The sequence below is a fragment of the Anolis carolinensis genome, chromosome 2, assembly GCF_035594765.1.
Source record: "Anolis carolinensis isolate JA03-04 chromosome 2, rAnoCar3.1.pri, whole genome shotgun sequence".
NCBI classification, from domain to species: Eukaryota; Metazoa; Chordata; class Lepidosauria; order Squamata; family Dactyloidae; genus Anolis; species Anolis carolinensis.
This window is the reverse complement of record NC_085842.1, coordinates 75,881,650-75,906,275: the sequence shown is the minus strand read 5'-3', so window position 1 is coordinate 75,906,275 and position 24,626 is coordinate 75,881,650. Positions and strand designations below refer to the sequence as shown.

The following is a 24,626-nucleotide window of genomic DNA, read 5'->3' as shown; positions in this document are numbered from 1 at the left end:
AGTGTTCTAACAAGCATCTCAGGGGAGGTATACAGAGGCTCAGTCCTGTCTCACACTATTGGGAAGAGCCCTCCCCCCCCAGCCCCACCCTTTAGTCCTAAAAGGCCTCTCAGGAGTGGTATTGAGGCTCAGCCCTGTCTCGGGCTCTTAGAAGGAGGCCCCCCTCATTCCCTAGCTCCGCCCTCTGTGTCCCAACAAGAGCCTCAGGAGAGGTATAGATTCTCAGCCCTGTCTCGGGCTCTTGGGAAGAAGCCACGCCCAATCCTCTAGCTCCAGCTCCTGTGTATCCTAACAGGCGCCTCAGTGGCTCGGCCCTGTCTCCGGCACTTAGGAAGAGGCCCTGCCCGTCCTCTGGCCCTGCCCCCCATGTCCTAATAGGTGCCATCACTGCCCCCCTGGATCGCTCCAGCACCCACCGGCAGGCGGTAGTGCCCACTTTGGGAATCACTGTTCTAGTCCCATTACAGGACTAGAAACAGGATAGAAGTTCATCATTATTTTGCTACTGTCATTGTTATTAGGATTCCTTCTTCAGATGTTTGTTGACTTATTTACCTTGAGAAAAAGTAGAAGAAATGTATAGAAGGGTCTGCTTCAATATTTTTTTGGTGAAAATCACCACTTTGAGTTGTGGTCAAAAATGGACCACAGCTAACAGAGCTGCTGAAACAAGGGGGTTGTGTGCTTCCTGTAGCTGGCCGCAGTTAGCAGTCTGGCTGCACCTCTTTGGACCAATTGAAGCTTCCAAACACTTTTCAAAGGCAGCCTCATATAAATCAGAATCCCAGCATTGCTAGTAAATCTGCTGTTCTTGTTTAGTTTGAGACTTCTAGCAAAGTATTACACAAATGTTTTGAGTAAATAAATGCATGTGTTGGCAAGGATGAGCGGTCCAAATGTCCTCTTTAATTTTGACAGTTCTTGTATCTGCTTTGGACAGAATGGTTGTGTACATACATCTTTTTATCTCTGAGAGCTGCTCAACATGTCTTTCCTCCTGTTGCATGCAAGATGTTGCAAGCCAAGTGCTGAACAACTCTCTGTTTTTTTATTAGAATTTTAAAAAGCTGCCCCAGCTTGACTTCTGTATTACTATATCCAACTCTTTTCAAAGCCCGCTTTCCTGCTGTGATGTATTCACAAGAGGAGGAGAAAATGAAGGTGCATAAAGGCTCATTGACTCTTCAGTCCTGCTCCATATGCACACTTTTGCATGTTCCCTTTCATGCAAAATAAAATAACTTTTATTCTATTATGTTATTTTAAATGTTTATAGGTGTACTACATATTTTATATTTGCTTAGGAGGGAAGAACTGCTATTTTATTTAGAAATAGATTTATCTGTTAGACCACATTATATTCTCTGTTTCACTAAAGGCAAAGCATGATAAGTAAAAATTTATTCCATTTTTGTGGTGGGGGAATTCCACTATACATAGCATAGCTGTGCAGAAGTTTTGGATTAAGTTTGAACCAAATAGTTTTCATCTAACCAGTTCTGGTACACCCCAAAGAAAAGCATGAGTTTTGCTAAGGCAGCCAGGTCTGCTGCTGGACTCTACAAAAAACTTCATTGGTGAGTGGGACGTCAGAATGATGGGTGTAAAAAAATGGATATTTTAGGAGAAGGAGTGGGATTGAGTCACTAACAGGTCCACCTTCTAATAGTTTGACATGTTTTATGAATGGCTTTCTAGTTGCAGTGCTTTTAGGAGATGGATGTGAGGTACATAAAATATATAGGCATTCACTCTAATCCTGCATTTTGTTATGTTTTTCTAAAACAACAAGAAGTGATTTAATTTTTTAGTCCAGAGTTATGATGTAAAATTGAGGTAGCAGCATCAGAACTTGCCAGAATTATTGGGCTCAAATGACATAACTGTTGTTTCCATATCTGATCCATATAACTATCACAAACTGAGCATTTGAGTTTGGTGTCTCAATTAGTACTTTTGTGCCACTACAATTTAAAAAATAAACTGTATAGATACAGTATGTAACCATTGAAGCTCCTGTCATGGTCAGATAGAAGCAAAAGTTTTTGGAGGTCCCTATCATCTTAGTACAACAGTGGACAAAATGGAAGTCCTCAATTTTAGCAGTTATTAACACTTCAGTGTACTCTTTCTCTAGTAAAAAGTTTGCTGTCAATATGGTGCACACCTCCTATACAACATCTTTACCTATTTTTCAACACTTCCATCTGGGAGGGAGGGACATTTTTGGCAATCCATGATATTTTTTGCAATTCTAGAAGATTTCAAAGGCAAAAAATATTCCTGCAGAAGGTCAGAGGTGTAGATATGGATAGATATTTCTACAAATATGATCTCTCAGTTAAAAAGAGAACAGTTTTTTATTTGCATTTATTTCCGCTTTCAGTGTGGTTCCTGCACCTAACCTGAGTGTATGTGGAGGATTGACTGTATTTACATCTGCATTTAATTTTTTGTTATTATTTTTTCCTATGCCAGGCTTGGGATAGGAATAAAATCAGATACTAAACTTGTATTACTAATGGGTTAATCATGAAGGAATTTAGGTTTTGGTATGCTTTGTCCTTATGCTACCCAAATACATTACCCATCCTGTTGTTCAGACCTATTCTAGTGGTTTTTCCATTGTTTCTTCACAAGTAGAGCTAATCTACCAGAGAAGGATTCAGCTGGCATGTGTGGAACATTTGGCTGAAATGGGGCACATCTACTCTGCACTTAATGCGAAACACCTCTGAGTCAGTGCTATGGGAGCCAAACCATGCACAGAACTGATCTGAGTAATGCAGGGCAAGGTCACCTTTTGTGACCTTGAGCCAACTTTGTTAATCAAAGTTGTGAGTTGCTCCAAGTATTGTCCTAGAATTCATAGGGCAAACTGCAACTTTGAGCTCATATAAACCAGGTTGGATTGGGCACAACTGTTTACATGGCCACCACATTTCCCCCAGGATTGGATGGCCTAGGGACAGCAGATGACACTCAACATCCCCTTGTGCCCTTCTTGTTGCAGAGAGTGTCACCTGGTGTGGTCTGCATCTTCTTAGTGATGCTACCTCCTACAGATATCTTTGAAAGTTTATTACTACATTTGTATGCTGACACTGTGAGCTTTTACATAATGTCCCTTTCATACATAGCTGGATTCCTTCTATCTGTACCTAGTATTTCTCTATTCCTGGTGGTTGGATTGGAATGAAATAACTTCTGCCATTTGCTACTCTCCCTTAAACTTCCCATACAATTTGCTTCAAAAGATTGGAGGGATTCTCCTGCATCGCATGGACATGAACATGGAAAAATAAAGGGAACCCTTCAAGTGGTTTTCCTTCCTTCCACTGAATGTGTTGAACAAATGATGGGTAGAAGCAGCTATTTTTCTCCATGTCCTATAACAATAGGACTTAGGTAGAAGTACTTATTTTTCCCTATAAAGCTGTTTAGAGAGAAAGAGAAAATTCCAACTGTAGTACTATGTAAAGGGTCTGGTTAAAACAGTGTGGTTCTAGAAGTAATCCCTGCAAACTTCATCCTCAGATGAATTGTAACAAAAGGACAACTTGCATGGTGCTATAAAATAGTTAATAGGCACAACAGGACTTTCCCAAATAGTGTGAATGTGTTATTTCACTTCTCCAGAGCATGAAACAATGTGGTGAGCACTTTAGTACATTCCTTTCTACGAAATGCTGGCAGTGATTAAACCTCTTGCTATTCAGGAGTGTGCTACAGACAGCCGTACATGCTGGAAAGCCTTGTTAAAGAATCCTTTCCCAGGAAAATGCAGTGTACTCCAAGCCCATGGGAAATGTAATGCTGCGGCTATTTGCTCTAAATAAGCACACTTGTAGAAGATGAGGTAAATGCACCTTGGTGTTTCTAAAGTGCCAGTCTTATGGATTCAGGTGAATAAGTTTTAACACAGTGGGGTTTTATAAGAACCTCAGCGTCTGTAAGTTATTAGTATTGAACAATGTTGGTATAACTGTCATAAGGTCCTCATCTTATTCGTACCATCTTAACATATATTAATGTTGAATTTTAGTGTATGATTGGATCATATAGGTGGGCTTTCAAATAACCTGGATGCAATGTAGGCTATTTGAATTTACTTAAATGTTGAAGTACAACTGTAACTTAAAACAATAACATAAATTGTTTCACAATGATCAGTGGAGATCTTAGTTTATGGGCATGATCATATGCAAAGTTCTTTAGATACCCCTGTCTCAAACAAGTTTATTGAACACAAATGTTTTCTTTAAAAAACAGAATTGTACTGTAATTTCAGCTTTGCCTAGGGTAAATTGCATTCATCCAACCTAGAATTAAGCAATGCTTAATTGAGGACCATTAATGAAATATTAATGACATACTATTTCTTAAACAATTATTATTTATTATTTTTTCCTTTGACTTGAGGTCAATCACATTTTATTGATTAGCCCATCGGCTGTATCAAAGCATTTCACACATAGACATACATACAACATACAACCCGCAATATTACTTATTATTATAATTCACATCTTGTCTTTCAAAACTGATGTTCAACAGACACTGCATTTTGTAGCAGATGTCTAGATGGCTTTTTAAAAATAATACACTTACCATTTATTTATTTATTTACAGTATTTATATTCTGTCCTTCTCACCCCGAAGGGGACTCAGGGCGGATCACATTATACACACATAGGGCAAACATTCAATGCTCATAAACACATCAAACAGAGACCGAGACAGACAGATGCAGAGGCAATTTAACCTTCTCCTGAGGGGATGTTCGATTCTGGCCACAGGGGGGAGCAGCTGCTTCATCATCCACTCTGACGGCACTTCCTCATTTCAGGTCGTAAATTAGTTAAACTTGCCTCCCCACTTTTTTTTATAAGTGGTACCTTATTTCCTACTTGATAGATGCAACTATCTTTCGGGTTGCCAGGTCAGCAACGAGCAGGGGCTATTTTTTATTTTTAATTGACAGGTGCTCACCCCACTACGGGCTGGCCTCGAACTCATGACCTCATGGTCAGAGTGATTTATTGCAGCTGCTCAACAGCCTGCGCCACAGCCCGGCCCCTATCCATTTTATCCATTTTTGGACACAATTCAGAGTGCTGGTTATGACCTAGAAAATCTAATTGGTTCAGGGTTATTTAATTAATTTGTCCTATAAGAGCCTGTTTCAGTGCAGGACTCTTTCCCAGTTCTTTTAAAGAGGCTTCTGTAAGGTAAAGGTAAAGGCACCAGTAGGAGGTTGTAGTTCCTTCACTGTCAACTGTGCTCCAGGATTGCCGCAATATTATTATAAACACCAGCAAAATTACTCCAAAGTCAGTTTGAATTAACTGTTTTAATTTAATTCAGATCTCCAAGCAAAATATAACTTTTTAAAACTAGAAAATGATAAAACATATTTATTTGGGCTTTGTGGAGTTGGAGATGCAGAAAATGTATGCAGGATGTCCTGCGTTATCGTCTTGAGATCTAGTAAAAGTGCAGGAAACAGGATCCTCCTAAGATCATGTCTTTATGCTCTCTGGAGGATTCTGACAGGAGATTTTGAAGCAATTTTTGCTTTGTATATTCAGGAACAAAACCTGAATTTCCCACAGGCTCATGACAGATGTTGTTTTCAATCATTCATATCTTGAACATTTCCCCTCATAAGTGTGTATGTGTTTATTTCTCACTTGAAAAGTCTCCAGTGGTTTGGGATGATTCATATGCATTTAGAATGATTGGCAAGCATTTAGAAATACCGGTTTAATCACTGATCCCATTTCCTACCACCTTAATTATTTCCTCCAAGTAAAACAAATCAACAACCAAATAGATGTCTTAATTTTGGAAGGGAAAGAAATTAGCAGGCAATAAATCAGTAGCCCCAGGATCCCAGGCAAGAAATGACACTGCATATTCATTGTTGAGGAGTAAGAGCATCTATCGTGTGTTGAGGGAACCCTCTCTGCTACTTGCGATTTGTCTTTTCTAATATAAATGCATTTTTGCTCAGTGAAAAGAAAATATCTATGGAATGAAATACAGTTCACAGATGAATTAGAGATGCCTAAGAGTTAAGGAAGGGCCTGCTCAAGGTGGTAAATTAGGATTGGAGGTACAGCAGCTAATTCAGTCGCCTTCATTTCCCCAGGGACAATTGCCATCTAGCCTAAAACAGGCAATCGTGAGACCAGTGCTGAAGAAGGCGTCCCTTGATTCCTCTGTTTTGAACAACTACTGGCCAATTTCTAATCTCTCCTTTTTGGGCAAGGTTCTGGAGTAAGTGGTGGCTTCTCAGATCCAGGGATTCTTGGATTATCTTGATCCACTGCAGTCTGGTTTCAGGCCTGGTCATGACAAGGAGATGGCTTCGGTTGCCTTGATGGATAACCTCTGCAGAGAACTAAACAGGGGATTGTGTCGTTGTTGGTTCTCTTGGACATCATAGCAGCTTTTGATACTCGTCAACCATGGTATCCTACTGAGATGACTCTCTGGAATGGGTCTTGGGGGCACTGCTTTGCAGTGGCTCCACTCCTTCCTGGAGGATCGTACCCAGTTGGTGACACTGGGATACACCTGCTCAGACCTCTGGTCATTGACCTGTGGGGTCACGCAATGTTCCATTGCATCTCTTATGTTTTTTAATATTACATGAAACTGCTAATGAGGTCATCCAGAGTTTTGGAGTTCTGAGCCATCTCTATGCAGATGACACTCAGCTCTCTTACTCTTTTCCACCAAATTCCAAGGAAGACCCCCGGATCCTGGACCAGTGTCTGTCCACTGTGGTGGACTGGATGAGGGCTAACAAGCTGATGCTTAATCCAGACAAGACAGAGGTCCTCCTGGTCAGTCGCATGGTTGATTGGGACATAGGGTGGCTACCTGTGCTTGATGGGGTTACACTCCCCCTGAAGACACAGACCCGCAGTCTGGGGTCCTCCTTGACTCAGCACTGATGCTTGATGCTCAGGTGTCTGTGATGGCCGGGAGGGTCTTTGCACAGTTAAAACTTGTGTGACAGCTGCAATCGTACTCGAGAAGCCTGACTTGGCCATGGTGGTCCATGCCTTGGTTACATCTAGATTGGATTACTGCAACTTACTCTTCATGGGGCTGCCTTTGAAGATGGCCCCGAAACTGCAAGTGGTGCAAAGGTCAGCAGCCAGGTTGTTAACTGGAACTAATTGTAGGGAACAGAGGACACCTCTACTAAAGCAGCTCCACTGACTGCCAACATCATAATTCAAAGTGCAGGTTATTGCCTACAAAGCCCTAAACGGTTCGGGCCCTGCCTATCTTCACCACTGTATCTTCTCCTATGAACTGGCGTGGGCTTTAAGATCTGCCGGGGAGGACCTTTTCTAGGTCCCACAACCGTCACAAGCACAGTTGGTAGGGATGAGAGAGAGGGCTTTCTCAGTGGTTGTCCCCTGGCTCTGGAACTCCCTCCCCAGGTAAATTAGATTATCCCCCACTCTGTCCACCTTCCGCAAGGACTTGAAAACCTGGATGTTCCAGAGTGCCTTTGAATCACGGTTTTAGTCCATGATCAGGTCTGCCCAGCCCTCAGTGCTGGCCCTATAGTCTGTGTTTTGCACAAGTCCTTGCCCTGTCATCTTGAATTTGATCATGCCCACCATGTACTGGTTTACTGGTTGTTGATGTTGGTTGATCTATTTTTATGATGTTTTTACTCTGCTGATTTTAATTATTTTAATTAGATAGTTTATGTGTTATTATGTTTTAATTTCTGTTTTAGTGTGTAATCTTTCTTTATGCTGGACTTGGTCCCTATGTAAACCACCCTGAGTCCCTTCAGGGAGATGGTGGCAGCAGGGCCATACCCGAGGGGCGGGGTGGTGGTTGAGGGTTCAAACCTCTCGAAAGGATTCAACCCCCCCCCCCCCGAAACCTGGTTTACTTATGAATTTTCACTGGTTCATAAGTTATGAGTAATTATGAGTAACCAAGTTTATTTTAACCTGACACATTTGGGGGGGGGGGGTTGAACTCCCCCCCCCCCCCCCCACTATGGCCCTGGTGTGTTGGAATATAAAAATAAAATTATGATGATGATGATGATTGTGATGTACTACAGTGATCCTCTAATATCAGAAATGTACACAGAGCTTAATCATTTTTAAAGAGATACTTTAAAACTTATATCTCATCAGTATTTGATATTTGAAATCTTTAAGAATATTAATTTGTTAACAAACATGTGGTTAAAAGCACAGAAAAGAAATGTAGAAGGAAATCAGACTGAGTAACAAGTGATAGCATGGGAGCAAGTTGAGAAATGAAAAATGTTTTGTACTAGTTGGACTTGTACTGGGAAGACCATGGTTTATATTCTTACTACCTGTGAAGCCCATTGGGAGACCTTCAGCCAATATATGTTTTAAGTCTAAACTACTTCACAGGGTTGTTTTGGGCTATAATGAGAAACTGTGCATGCCACCTTGACCTTCTTGGCCAAAACCTGGAAGACAGTTATATATTGGGGCGTAAAATTCATCAAAAACCTGCCCTGTTTTCGGTCCCATTTTTGCTCCATCCCATTTCATTTCTTGGGAAGTTCCAGAAATTGGGAGGAGAGAGGGAAAATACCATTTTGTGATCAATCAGCTGGAAGTTTCATTTTCTCTCCGGGAAGATCCAGCCCATTGGCATCAATGGGAGAAATGGCAGGGCTCCTCTTTCCATCATTTCTATGGCTGTCGGGACAAAAATGGCAATGCTTGGAGGACACATTTATGACTGAAAGTCCCCCCCACCCCCCACCCCGCCAAGTTTCAGAACATTTGGGTCATCCACTGACTTTTAGGATTTTTAAAAAAATTCTATAAATAAAGTGTCTTTTAAAAAGAAGTAGCAGCATCCCCCCCCCCCCCCCCAAGATGTTTTTTGAATTTTGGTGGGCGTGGGAGGATCGCATTAATCAATACCACCTTTGCCTCTGCCTCTCCCACTCCCACTGGCTTTTGCTCACCTCAAAGGACCCTGGACCCTTGACTCAGCAGAACCACCTACACCATGGCCATGCCTCTTTATAATTGTTATTATTATAATTATATATTTATATTTACTAAATTAAATTATATTTATTATATATATATATTCCTATATTTATTATGTGTAAGAGTGTGCACGCGCGCTGCAGAACCTTTGCTAGCACACACAAAAAAATCAGAAAAATAGGGGAAAGGGTAACAGATTTGTTTGGACGCCTTCAGTAAAAGTGTGAGAGGGCCTGTGATATGGGCCCTGAGACAATCATTTTTAAAATAGGGCACTTAGTCTGTGAATTATTTATATATAACCAAAAGTAAGTGTACAAGACAGTATAATATATTTAATCTTATTCATTTAGGGAAGTGTAATTTTTAATCAATGAGTGACATAAGCTTTTTTCTTGGAGACTGTGGTGTATCAATCTTTTCTTCCATTGTATGAAGTTGTATTGTTTTGTACAGTAGACCATCCATTTTATATGCTAAAAGGCTGAAAATGTGATCCTTTCCTGCACTGTTGTATTTCACCTGCTCAAATGGGAAAGAGGAAGTGTATTGACCATGACTGATGGATAGAGTTAGAAAATGGGCATGGTGGGCATAATGCCCGCAAACCTTTAAGAACAGAACTGGCTAGGCTTCTGTCATGGTTCAGAGCAGCCAGAAACCCAGCAGGGGAGCTGAGGGGAAGGAATTAGGCAACTGCTGTGTTGTGCCTGCTGAGAGAAATCACTCCTAGACCCTATGTGAGCCTCCTTTCTCTTTCTTCCGTGTATTATTTGCATAAAGATTTTATGGGGTATTGTACTTTATGAATTAATTATATGTTCTGTGTCTTGTGCCAATGGCGCCCTAACAGAAAGAGGGGAAACTGTACTTAAAGAAAGACAAAGATTCTCGCCTCTCTTGTTTTGGAAAGCTTGGGATCCTGTTTAAAGTGAGTGACAGAATGCATCTTTGAACAGGAGAACTGAAAAGCTAAATAGGCACTGTAAATTTCATGCCTTGTTCTTTCACTTCCTCAATCAACTTGAAAACCAAAGCTGTGATTTAGATGCCCTATTGCTGCAAAAAGATTTATGGTGGTTTGTTTTGTTTCTATACTCAGATTATTATAGGATAGTCCACCAAGCCACTGGTTAATAGGATTTTATTTGTACTCTCTTTTTTTAACAGCAGTGATGGGCTGGCAATATGAGCATTTCAGGGCTCAGCATACATTAACTGGTGTCATAGGTCATTTCATGAAAAAATTTAATTAGTACAAAAATGCCTTTCTAACTATTTTTTAATTGAAGAAGATGTCTAAGTGCTACAATACTCAAGGGCTATCACATTAATTCTTAAAATGTGTGAAAAATATTTCCATTCACTGCTGTTCACAATGTTGCTAAAGTGTCAGTAACTGAATTAGCATCATTGTATCAAAGCAAAGATAGGGAAATAAAATTGGCCTTGAGGCTGAATTCCAAGTTGGAAAGTGAGTTTTTGAGTAGAGTTCAGTCATGGTGCAGGTCAGACTTTGAGGTCAGGAATCATGTTGAAGGGAAGCAAATTAAATTTGGCAGGAGATACATTGACTTTGCAGTAATCCCCAGTCTCTTTTATGGAGAGAAAAAGGGGGGTATAAATAAACATCATCATCATCAACAACAACAACAACAGTTTTTAAGCTTGCAAATCTGTGCTCAAATTTCCACATGTATAAATGAGCATCTATATCGTAGAATTTATGCAATTTGATACCACTTGAACTGCCATGAGTCACTGATATGGGAACATAGGAGTTGTATAGTTTGGTGAGGCATCAGCATTCTTTGGCAGAGCAGGCTAAAAACATTGCAAAACTCCCATAAGTCCATAGCATTGACCCCTGGCAGTTCAAGTGGGATCAGCCAGACTACATTAAATCTACAGCTTAGAAACACTCTTAGTCAGTATTGGTGCAATGCCCATCAGCTTTAGCCAGCATGATCAGTAGTCAAATAGAATGGGCATTGTATATCACGAATGCCAGGGCTCTGCCAGTATGCAGGCAGAGGTGAACCAAACCAAACACCCAGCTGGTGTCAAACAATTTAATTAAAGCAGCATTTACTGTCTGATTGTTTTCATAGTCCAAATACAAAACATAAAGATAGCATTCAGCCACAGGTTATAAAGACTGATAGCAAATGCCGATGCAGGTTCAGATGGACATCGTAGTCAAATATCCAGTACTCAAATTCCAAGAGTTCCATGATTAAAGTCCAAGGATCAAGAGTCTATATTGTAGTCAATAGCCAGTCTAGAGATTAAAGGTTCCAGGAGACAGTTCAGAATACCAAAATTCCACAAACCTGGGGGGGAAACCAGCAACATCCACAGCCAAATAGGACAAATACTTTTCACCGAAGATTGATCTCCAGGCTATCTCCTTATATCCAGTAACACCCAACTACAACCTATCTCTTGCATGCCTCCACCCCTAATTGCTTTCACCTGTAATTCTTACTTACATAATACTCAGCCCTTTATAACTAAGACTTACATTAACTCCTTCCATCATCAACTACTAGGCCTGACATAACCAACCACCATCAACTGCAGAACATGATACAGAACATGACATTGTAGGCCAGATGTTTGGAGGGAATCTCACAAGGAAAGGCTAACACCAAAAAATTTTAAGGGTGCTCCCATACAGTGCCAAAATGTGGATTTTAAAGAGGGGATAAACAAACCCAGGACCTCCGAGCAGATCCCCTGTCAGTCCCGGGCTTTCTTCCCCGTCCATCCTCACAGCACTTCTGTGTCTTGGGATGAAGTGGAGGGTGGATGGGGGACATCTGCAGGAAGTTTTTTTTAAAAAAAATCACTCAATTATGCACTGATCCTCACATACACACATATCTCAATATAAAGACCTAAAGATTCCCATTTGCGCATATAAGCATCAGAACACAACGGTGGGATATATATTTTTTAAAAAATCCACCTCATTTCCCTCTTTCCCAACTGCTTATTCACAATATATTTAATATTATAAAGTTTAAAATAAATACTTTCAGAGACCTCTAATGGCTCTCCACTTCTTTGGCAGAGGAGGCAAAAGACCTTGCAAAACTCCCATATGTCCATAGCATTGACCCGTGGCAGTTCAAGTGGGATCACTTGACCCCTGACAGTTCAACCAGCTAGAAATCAACTGTGTCTGTGTGGGAGCCCAAACAGCTGATCAGCTGACCAACATGGGATGGGAATCAGACTCCAAAGGTGGTAAAGAGGGAAATCTCAAACTTTAGATGACTGCAGGGCTACACAATCATGGGAAAATACCTTTTTAAAACCCAGAACCAGAATAAAAGAGGATTTTTTTGAAATTAGTTTTCCCTGCATTGCTGAGTGCACATTTAACGCAAATGACCCCCCCCCCCTTTTAACCTGTTCTCTCCCAGATTGTAGCTAGCTTCTGTGTGAAAGGGCCGTAAAATAAATCCCACAATGGTGGCATACAGGACCTGCTCCTGCTTTCAGTTCTGTGGCATAGCTTTTTCTTTGGATTCATATTGCACGCATATGCATTGATCAAATCTTTCAAAAAGTGATATTGTTGTGTTGCCGAACTCTAATACTATGGTCAAATAATACAGAAAAACACTATTTCTGCTCAGTGAAAAATACATTCTGATATCATCCAAATATAATGACATAAATAATAATTTGTTGCATGTTACACCATCTATAATGGTTAAATTAGTGGTTCTCAACCTGGGGTCCCCAAATGTTTTTGGCCTACAATTCCCAGAAATCCCAGCCAGTTTAGGATTTTAGTTGTAAGAGTTTCTGTGAGTCAAAGGCCAAAACATCTGAGGACCCCCAGGTTGAGAATCACTGGATTAAATACAAGCAGGAAAAAAACTAATGAAGTGGTAGAAGCAATGAAAAGCTATTTCTGTGTGTATATGAGATTTGTACTTCTTTTAAAATGCAATAAAATGGAAAAATGATATACATATTCCACTTTAGTCTTTTTTAAAAAAAATCAAGAATCCCAAAATGTAGGAAGAAATCTAAATATGGAAAATTCTGGAAAGTCAGTATATCAGGCCCGTGGTATTCAGTGGAATTTGGTTAAAGCCCCCACCTCCATGGATACCAAAATCCATAAATGCTCAATTTTCATTATATTCAATGTTGTAGTAAAATGATGCATTTTATATAAAACATTTAAAATGGCAAAAACAAGGTTTTCTTTAGAGATTAATTTTTTGGGGGGAGGAAGGATAGTTTTAAGCCATGAGTAGCTGAATCTGTACATGCAGAATCTGTGGATACGAAGGACACACAGTGTTTCATAACCTGGGGTCCCGAGATGTTTTTGGCCTTCAACTCCCAGAAATCATAACAGCTGGAAACTGGCTGGGATTTCTGAGAGTTATAGGCCAAAAACATCTGGGGACCCCAGGTTATGAACCACTGAACTAGAATAACCCCTCTAGAAGTAATATTAGGGGCAGGTTATGTAAGAGAGAAGATCAACATCTGCACATTATATTTTAGTACTAGGCCTATTCTTGTCTTTCCCCTGCCCATAAGATCTTATAAAAGGCATAATTCAGAGTAAGGGTTTGTTTGCTTTTTCTCAGTTCTGTAATAACTATGAACCATTTTATTTGTGACCGACACTAAGTACTTCCAAATTATTATGAAAAAGGTGCCTTTATATTTCCTTGTGGCTAATATATATTTGCTATTATATTTTTTGCTTTAGTTATAACCAAAATGGCTATAGTTTTACAGCACTGTGTAAAAGTTGCCAGTTTTTTCCGATGAAAAATATTCTATACCATATGTTATAGGCCATATTTCATAGGAAACAATTGGCAAAACCACTTCAGAGTATTTTTGCCAATGGAAACCCTATGAAAAAATCATGGGGTCACCATAAGTACACCACAAGTGAAGATATATGTATACAGTAAAATGCAAAACCAAGTATTTTTCCTATAATAATTTTTTAAAAATTATTATAACATTATTTACATAATTATCAAGTATTAATTGCTTCTGTTTAAAAATAATCAGAACCTGGTTGTAGTGTTTTTCTTTCTGGCAGTTTTTGATGCCTTCTCATCCCCAAATACAGAGGCTACATAAAACAGTCCAAACACTCTTTCAATACAACATGCTGTGTTCTAAGTCAGGGAGGTGAGGTTTTTTATATATGTCTTTCACAGATGATTCTTTTAAGAATTCTCAAAACACTGCACAGTATTCAGTAACCTCATTCTCTTTTCTTTCATGCAGAAGAATCAAGTAAAGATACTGTTCCTGACCTCTCACCATTTCAGATTGCTAAATGAAACTGAAATATTTCAACAGTTCACTTCAGAAATCTCATTGCTAATGTAGTAGCACTTGAAACACTTCAGAGTTATAGTGGCTCTGGCCCCTTCCATACTACCCCTGTATCCCAGGATCTGATCCCAGGTTATCTTTGAACTGGATCATAGAAGTCTACACTGCCAGATAAATAATCCCCAATAATAATAAACTGAATTTGAAGTGTGGATCATCTATTAAACAGAAATGCAGCTGCTTTTTGTATTAATATTCCAAGCTCAGACATAAGATCTACGTAGATAAAATGACCACCTACAATTAGGTGGATTGTTTGGAGACTAAACTACAGTGTTGATTTTCTTTACATGACAGCAGTTAAGTATTTATTTTCCTCTTTGTCTTGGTCATTCTACTGATATTCACTTTTGTTTTGTTTTGTTAGGGCTCTAACAGCTAATGGGTCTGTGTTTTATTTTAGACGCAGAGTGCTGGCCATATCAAATGGAATTGAACACATTGGAAATCTTCGTTGGGAGCTGGCGCTCTGTCTACTGGCTGCCTGGACTATCTGCTACTTTTGCATTTGGAAAGGAACAAAGTCCACTGGCAAGGTAAAAGTGGTGCTTTGGAATATTATCTAAGGGTATGGTATATTGCCATTGTCACTTAATAGTAGCCAGTAACTGTTCTGTTAGCATAATCAAATTATCTCTTTTTTCTTTTTCATGGACCTGTATTTGGGGAGGGGGTGAATACTTGAGTATGTACATACAGAGTCTTAGAATCATAGAATTGGAAGGGGAGCCATGGCCCAATCCTCTGTTGAATGTAGCATCTCCAGTACTGTCCAGTTTCTTTCTGAAGATTTTTTGAGAAGAAGACCCCCTATCACTTTCCTAGGCAATTGGTTCCATTTCAAAAACATCCTTATCAAGGAATTCCTTCTAATTTTAAGTGAAATCTGCCCTCCAATAACTTAAAACCAACAGATCTGGTTCAAATCCTCTCAAACAGCCAAATACAAGTGTTCTCCCTCTTCTTTATGGCAGCGTATGAGGTATTTAAAGAGTAATTGTGCTGCTGTTCAATCTTCTTTAGACCAACTGAATATGCCCAGTTCCATCAAAATGTTTTGTTCTCCATACTTACTATCACCCTCATTACCCTTTGCTGAATGCACTTTAAATCTACTATTTCTGCTTAAAAGCTAAAATTCATTCATCCAGTTGAGAACTGACTAGCATAGAATATAGGAAGATTATTATTTCCCTTTACTTGCAAATGATACAGGCTAAGATAGCATCTGACTTCTTTGCTGCATCTTCACACTGCTGGTTCATTTTCATCTTATAATCAACAATAATTCCAAAGTATTTTTCCCATGTAGTAGTGGTAAGCCAAGTACACCCCTTACACAAATCCTGTGTAATGTACCTGTGCATTTGGTTTTTTTTGTGCCCAAAATATGGAAGTTTGTATTTGCCTCTGTGGATTTTCATTTTATTAATTTCAGTCTAGTTTTCTAGTTTTCAAGGTCTTTTAGAATTTTATTCCTAACTTCCCCTGTATTAGCTACCACTCTTAGTTTCATATTATTTGCAAATTTATTAAGTATTTCTTGAAGGAGAAAAGTGAAGTCCTACCACAAATTAAGAGATGGCTGAGTATGGTGGAACGAGTGTTCATCAAAAATGTGGGAAAATTGATTTTTGACAAAGGAGAAGAAATGTGTGATAATAACATGGAATTTTTAAGTGGAAATGATATTGAGTTCAAGCACATAGGATCTTTTAAACCTTCCAAGGAAGGACTAGCAGAAAAGATAACAGAGTTACTCAAAAGAATGAAAGTATGCATGGAAAAGGATTATAACATTCCATCTGAGTTGTGGCCAGAAGCTTTGCATGCAGCCAATTTCATAGTTAATAATCTATGATGTGATTGCATAAAAGAAACCCTATTCAGAAAGATGTACAATAGACCTCCGAACTTGAAATATCTAAAAATATTTGGTCAGTATGCAAATGTAGTCATGCCACCTGATCAGAGAGCAAAAAGGGAACCCAAGTGGCGCAGGATACATTTTATCGAGTGCTTCTGTAATAAAATGAAATTTCATAGTTTAATTGGAAAAGTGAAATTTTTAAAAGTTGCATATTTTGACAAAGATGCTGATTAGGATAGAGTGCACTTGAATAAGGAGGTTCTGAAGGATGTCAGAGAAAGGACAGAAATAAGAGAAAGTTCTACAACTGGAGGGGTGAATGTTCCTGAATCAAAAGTTCAGAAACAGTTAGTCAAAGAGTAGAAACGTTTAGCTTTTGAGAAAGGAAAGACACAAACACTCATAAAACAGGTGTCAGACCCCTGGCAGCAGGGCACCAAGAACCATACACGGAGGCCAATCTCTATCTAATATCTTTATTAAGGAAATATATAAAAGTAATAAAAACAAGTGAAGAATATAGTTCAGAAGCAGACTTTTCAAATGAGGTCAAATATAGTCCAAAAATGTATTGTCCAATAAATGATATTAGAGTTCAAAGTTTAAATCCAATACCGAAACACACACTATTGCCAAGCAATAGTGTGGGGAAATGCCAGAGTCTTAGAAGTCCAAGGAAGCTTGACAACAAGGCTGGAAATAGTCTTGGTTCTTTAACAAGGTCCGTGACTAGAAACAAGGCAAACAGTGAATCTTGGAACAAGGTCCATGACTAGAAACAAGGCAAACTGTGAATCTTGGAACAAGGTCCGTGGATAACAGCAAGGCAAGGCAGTACTTGAATTCTTGATCCGGGAAGCAAGGAACTGGGGTTACGAAGTCCACACACGATCTCACTCCTGAAGCAGCTCTGTTGACTCCGCAAGGATTCTCCCGCGTCAGGCACCTATATTGGGGTCTCGTTTTCCCGCCAACAATCTCTTTCCCTAGAGAACGGGGAAGCGAAACCCAACTTTGTCCAGATGCAAGACTCCTTAGAATTTCCCAAGGGAAGCAGGTCTAATCAGCCTGTTGTTTGGCTGCAATCCGTAAACTCCTGCGATTCTGTTCCCTGACTCCTCTGTCAGCACAATAGGATTCTCTCCTAGGGAACGGAGGCGAGGAATGTCCAAGGTCTGTTTTACTGAATTCTTGGTTACAAACATCAACATCTGGCAGGTGAAAAGACTCTGGCTCTTGTTGAACCGGCGAAAACCCCATGTTTTCGTCTTCATCTGCCTTGATGGCACTAGGAACAGGACTACAAGGCCCATGAGGCATCACAACAGGTGACACCACAAAAGACACAGCAAGCTACAACACCCAAGTCTTCCATTAAGAAAGAGCTGAAATGGAGGGGGCTAGCTGGACTGTCCACAATGGTGACCTAGCAGATTTGCCACTACCTAGAATCCCCAGACAGGTTCAGAAGAGAGGGAAACTTAAATATCATTTAGCAACAAAGGCATATTGTGTTGTAGCGAAAAATGAAGGGGGACGAGTGCTCAGAGGGAGAATGCCTGAGTGTCACAGTGTGAAACAGTGAAAATGATAGTTTCAACAAGAAGGACAATAGTGAAATGTGTTTTATGATTGAAATGTGATTTTAAGAGTATTTGCATGATCAATGATACAGATGGGACATACAGTGAATCAAAAGATGAATAACGTGTAAGAGTGAAATAGATTTCCATTAGGCAGTTGAGAAAACATCCAACAGGTACACATTTTGGGAAGCATATCAGACACAAAGGAGTCAAAAAATGTTGATTTTTTAAAAATCAAAATTGTTTATGTTGTGAGTTTAAAATGTGTTTAAAAATGAAGACATGCAAAATGATTGTAATAATAAAGATGCATTGAAAGATTGTGAATGTAACAATGTGAATGCAAGAAGTTGTTGAAGAAGTAACATTAATAGTAGTCTGTGGAACTCCATGAGACAAAGTTAACAATGTGATTTAGGAATTAATAGAAATTATACAAAATGTGTTTGAAATGTTAACAAAGGGTTCGTGATATGTTAATCCTAGTATGTTTAAACTAACACAATGTTTCAGGAGGGGATTGCCAGTATGTAATGTTATCTGGTGTGAAAATTGCTTATAGTTTAAACAGTATGATTTAAGTAATGCAAGGGTTAAAACAGTAGAGATGTGCAGAATAGGTAGAGTGCCATTTTTGGAGTTTCTTGTACTGAGCGGAAAAGAAGCTTGTGCAGTTTGTTTCGTCCAGCGGGTTAAGATGTGATCGGACATGACCGGAGATTGTGCTGTATATTTTGTAAATGAAGATAAAGTACTGCTTTTCGTTGAAAGCTGAATGGATGAAGTTTGGTGTTTATTCAACTTTTGCCTTCAAGAATTTCCTTGCAAGGTCAAAGCAGCTGATATAAGAACAGTGATTTATCACAACTTCCTGATAAGAACAATCGAGTAATTTCATCAGAAATGGATGGAATAATGTCTTGTTCAGGAGTATATTTATTATAGGATCAAGCTGGCTGTGCTATTTCATCTAGGTTTTAATAACCAAGAAGAAATGTTGAGCAACAGCTGGTAGGTTGCCCATCTTCAAGTACTATGTCTGCATTGTAGACTGAAATGGCAAAAAGTCAAATTAAAATGTTATTCAAAAACTCATCAGTCTGATTTTAAAATCAATCAGCTATATTTACACTTGACCAAAATAAATGAATAAAGTTATACATTCTGTATAATTTATAAAATCATAGTCATAGTCATGTGTAGAGTTTCTTGAGTTGCCTCTGTTAGAGTTATAAACACAAAAGATATTCTTTTGCAAGAAGCCCTCATTTGATTGGATGCTACCATTATTTATCTGAAATTATGTTGCTACTAATGAATTTCAGCACAACAGTACTACACTGCAAACTATGTTGATAGTTCCTACAGTGTGATATTTCAAACTACTACAGATGGAAATACAGTGATAGAGAATTCTTTGCATATCCCCTATACATTAGAAAAGATACTAATGGAAACCTTCTGTAACTATGACCACAACTGTGCAAAGATGCATTCTGCTAATTTCACCAGTTTTTTCAAAATAATTTTGAACATATTTGTGCCATGTGTACAGGGATTGAGATAAGAAGTGTGACTGGATTATTGATTTGATGGGTTGTTTTAAGATTTCTATTTTTGTGATCAGAATTGTTATATTTTCTGCGTTATAAATCTGTTTGTTGTATGAAAAAACTCCACTGATAGGATTGAGGAAAAGGTATGGGCTTGTTGTGGAGTCTTTCAACTGTTCATCCTGTATTTTGTAAAGGGCTTTTGCTCAGAAGCACATTTAATGCTACACCAAATAAACCAAGAGTCCTTTGTCTTAATTTTCAGTGAACCAGGACCTGTATTCAATCCAACTTGGTTTATTTGGTGTAGCATTGAATGTGCTTCTGAGAAATAGCCCTTTACAAAATACAGGGTGAACAGCTGAACGACTTTACAAAAAGCCCATACCTTTTTCCTCAATCCTGTCAGTGGAATTTTTAAAATATATTTTTATTGAAGTTTTACCTTATAAAATAGAGTAAATTAAAATCGAAAGAGGGAGAACATTTGATTGTATAGAAAGTAGGAAAACTGAGATTTAAAAAGGATCAAAAAGGGAGAGAGAGAAAAAAAACCAAAAACAAAGCTAAAATGTCCATATTTATATAAAAAAGAAAAAAATCTGAACAAATGGCGATATAAAAATGCAAAAGTACTTGGCAAAGAAACACACCAAAAAGCAAAAGCAAAAAGCATTAGCACTGGCATTAAACACTTCGAAAAAAATTGCTAGGTTAGAAGCAGCTGACATTGGTAATGTAGATCTACTCAACCAGACTAACCAAACAGGCCAGTCTGTTATTTGTACTACTTACTACTCTGTTGTTACTTTCCATTTTTTTTCAATATTTTTTTGGCATTGGTAAGAGCACTGCTTCTTAAACTGTAACTTGCCTCTTGTTATATTACTTTTGAAATTTAACTTAATGAAAACTTGCTATCTTTAAAGTTAAACAGTTACAATAAGTATGTCATATGTTAATTCCCAGCTCTGTTTTTTTTCCTATCTAATTCCTTAAACCAAAAACAGTATTCTAGATATAAAGATAGAAAAGTAATTTAAGAGATATTGATTGATTTATTTCATGTCAAAAGCATTGCATAATAAATAAGTTTAAAAGTGATGAAATAAAGGAATCATAAGCAGCTAAATAGTTTTAGACCAAAATCGGGCAACAGCGACCATGTTATCGGTAGCTTTAAACAACTCCTCCTCCGTACATGATACAGGACATTGTAGGCAAGCATACATACATGGAGTTGTTTGTTCTGCTCCACAGCCGCACAAGGTGGAGGATTCCTCCAGGTAGTGCCATCTTGCCAAGTTGTCTTTTGATCTGCCCACTCCACTTCTGAGTCTATTTAGGGACTTCCAAGTTGCCCATTCTTGGTTTGCCCCTGGAGGCAGACCCTCATGGGGGGGGGGCATCCAGTTGGAATTGCCTGGTCTAGCTGCCCTGAGGGATACTCTTGCTGTTGCTGGAAGAACGTTAAGAGGAGTGATAGTCATGCAATGGATGGCTTTCACAATGTTTGATCTTATTTCTCTCACAGTTAGCAGCAACTTCCCATTGCACATTAGGGGGCAATGCCAGCTAACTTGTAGAGTTTATCAACAGGTGTAGGTTTAAGGCATCCTGTGATTATTCTGCATGTTTCGGTCAGTGCTATATCCACCTGCTTCGCATGGGCAGACTTGTGTCAGACAGGACAGGCGTACTCAGCAGCTGAGAAAGACAAGGCCAGGGCTTATGTTCTTATTAATTGTAGGTCTGCACCCCATGCACTGCCAGTCAGTTTTCACAGGATGTTATTACGTGCAGCTACTTTGTGCTTGGTGTTTATGCAGTGTTTCCTATATGTTAGTGTTCGATCTAAGGTGACACCAAGATATTTAGGATGGAAACAGTGTTTGAACACTTGGCCTTCCCAAGGAATTTTCAGTTTCCTGTTGGCTTCACGGTTACGTAGGTGGAAAGCACACACTTGTGTTTTGGCAGGGTTAGGTTTCAGGTGGTTATCTTTGTAGTAGCTGGAAAGATCTTTTAAGGCATTAGTGAGTTGGTTTTCAACTGTTTCAAAATCTTTTGCTTGTGTTGTTAGGCCAAGGTCATCAGCATATATAAAGCTCTTTGTAAGTGGTGGTAGTGGCTGATCATTCGTGAAGATGTTAAACAAGGTTGGTGCAAGAACGCTGCCTTGGGGTAAACCATTCTTCTGCCTCCTCCATCTGCTTTTCCTGGCCTGAAATTCCACATAGAAACTGCGGTTTTCCAGGAGGGTCTGGACAGTTTTTGCAAAGTCCTGGGAAGACGTTATGCAGCATTTTTTGATGTTGCACCATGTCATAGGCTGCCATAAGGTCCACAAAAACTGTTCCCGTAATGCAGATATTGATAGAAAAACAGGAAAAATAGCGTAAGATTTACTGATAAAGTTACCTTGAAGATAATCTCTGACATGAATTACAGTCATCCTTCCATATCCATGGTTTCTGTATGTATGGATTTGTGGCTTGCAAATATTAAAAATAGAATCAAAAATAAAAATCTTGCAATTTGTATAAGGGAGACCATTTTAACAATTTTACTATACCACTGTATATAATTGGGTTTAAGCACACATTGATTTTGGTATCCATGGGGTAGGAGATACCAAGGGCTCACTGTACAGCCATTCCACACTATTGTTATGAGGATGTAGCCAATTTACCACTTGGTAGCTGCCTTTCTGTTGATGATACTCTGCAGATGTAGCTGGGGTGATCCTAATAATAATAATAATAATAATAATAATAACTCAGCCGCTATCAGGACCTCAAGATTGAACTTCAAAGACTCTGGCAGAAACCAGAGTCTTTGAACACCGGTGGTCCCGGTGGTGATCGGCACACTGGGTGCCGTGCCAAAAGATCTCAGCCAGCATTTGGAAACAACAGACATTGACAAAATTACGATCTGCCAACTGCAAAAGGCCACCCTACTGGGATCTGCACGCATCATCCGAAAATACATCACACAGTCGTAGACACTTGGGAAGTGTTCGACTTGTGATTTTGTGATACGAAATCCAGCATATCTATCTTGTTTGTCGTGTCATAATAAAATAATAATAATAATAACAACAACAACTTTATTTTTGTATACCGCCTCCATCTCCTCCAACGGGGACTCAGAGTGGCTCACATGGGGACCAGGCCCAATCAATACATTTAACATCATAGAGTCATCAATTATACAGCAACATCATAATAAAAACAATTTTAACAGGTTGTGATTAAAAACATCATTAAAAACACAAAATAATTAACAGTCATCACATGCCAGTAAAAGGTCCAATAGGACATGAATGGGCAACAACCAAATTGGTAAAAGTGTCTATATCAGATAGGACGTACATGAAAGGTACAAAAGGGAAAGATGAATTCTGAGGTGGAAATCAGCTTTAAAGTGACCAAGCAAATTTTAATATAGATAAGGACCAGAATTATAACGGGCATGTTTAATCTAATGCATGACCAAACATCCATGTTTTTAGCTGTTTCTGAAAGACGGTGAGGGTCGATGCTAACCTAAACTCCCTGGGGAGGGAATTCCAGAGCCAGGGAGCCACCACAGAGAAGGCCTTCTCTTGCATCCCCACCAACCGCATTTGCGAAGGGGGAGGAAGTGAGAGAAGGGCCTCCTCAGAGGATCTAAGCGATCACACAGCTTTGTAGGGGAAGATGCAGTCACGAAGATAGGCCGCTCCCGAACCATTTAGGGCTTTATAGGTAAGCACCTGCACTTCGAATTGGGACCGGAAACTTAATGGCAGCCAGTGGAGCTGTTTAAACAGAGGGGTAGACCTCTCTTTGTAACTAGCTCCAATTTACAATCTGGCTGCAGATCTTTGAACTAATTGTAGTTTCTGAGCCGTCTTCAAAGGCAGCCCCACATAGAGTGCATTACAGTAGTCCATTCTAGAGGTAACTAAGGCGTGGACCAATCTGAGCAAATCAGACTTCTCGAGATACGGACGCAGCTGGCACACAAGCTTTAATTGTGCGAAGGCCCTCCCAGCCGCCACTGACACCTGAGCATCAAGTTTCAGCGCTGAGTCTAGGAGGACCCCCAGACTGCGGACCTGCGCCTTCGGTGGGAGTGTGACCCCGTCAAGCACAGGTTGCCACCCTATAGCCCGATCGGTCGAGTGACTGACCAAGAGGACCTCTGTCTTGTCAGGATTAAGTTTCAGCCTCTTAGCCCTCATCCAATCCATCACAGCGGCCAGGCATTGGTCCAGGACCCGAGGTGCTTCCTTGGAGTTGGTGGAAAAGAGTAGTAGAGTTGGGTGTCATCTGCGTAGAGATAGCACCCTCTCCAAAACTCCAGATGACCTCACCCAGCGGTTTCATGTAGATGTTGACTAGCATAGGAGAGAGAATAGAACCTTGTGGGACCTCACAGGTCAAAGGCCAGGGGTCCAAGCAGGTATCTCCCAGCTGGGTATGATCCTCCAGGAAGGAGCGGAGCCACAGCAAAGCAGTGCCCCCAATACCCATTCTGGAGAGTCGACCCAGAAGGATACCATCGTCGATGATATCGAAAGCCGCTGAGATGTCCAAGAGAACCAACAGGGACACACTCCCCCTGTCAAGTTCTCTGCGGAGGTCATCCACCAAGGCGACCAAAGCTGTCTCGGTGCTGTGACCAGGCCTGAAGCCAGACTGCGATGGATCTAGATAGCTGGTCTCGTCGACAAAACCCTGGAGCTGTGTGGCAACCACCAACTCTAGAATCTTGCCCAAGAAATGGAGATTGGAGATTGGGCGGTAGTTGTTTAAAACCATAGGATCAAGAGACGTCTTCTTCAGGCAAAGCCTTACTATTGCCTGTTTAAGGCTCGATTGCATATGTCCCTGATCAAATGAAGCATTAATGATTCCAACAGACCAATCTACCAATTCCGCACTGGCAAGTTTAATAATCCAGGAAGGGCAAGGGTCCAGAGCGCAGGTGGTTGCCCTCACAGCCCCAAGGATCTTCCCGACATCATCGGGCTGAACAGGCTGAAACGAATCCATCAAAACCAGACAAGCAGCTGCCTCGGTTACCTCTTTTGGTACTGTAACCAACCCAGCGTCTAAGTTGGAGCGTATCTGAGCGACTTTGTCTGCCAAATGATGTGCGAAATCGCAACATCGAGTTGCTGGGTGGTCGGGAACCCCCTCCC

At 39.9% G+C, this 24,626-nt stretch overlaps 1 protein-coding gene across 1 annotated transcript in view; it reads left to right on the top strand.

Annotated features, from left to right (window-relative positions):
* slc6a11 (solute carrier family 6 member 11) overlaps nucleotides 1–24,626 on the top strand; it is a 172,053-nt gene that overhangs the window by 29,789 nt on the left and 117,638 nt on the right. The window contains exon 6 of the mRNA XM_003217667.4: nucleotides 14,827–14,959. Coding sequence (XP_003217715.1) covers nucleotides 14,827–14,959 — 133 coding nt within the window. The remainder of the gene's footprint in view (nucleotides 1–14,826; nucleotides 14,960–24,626) is intronic.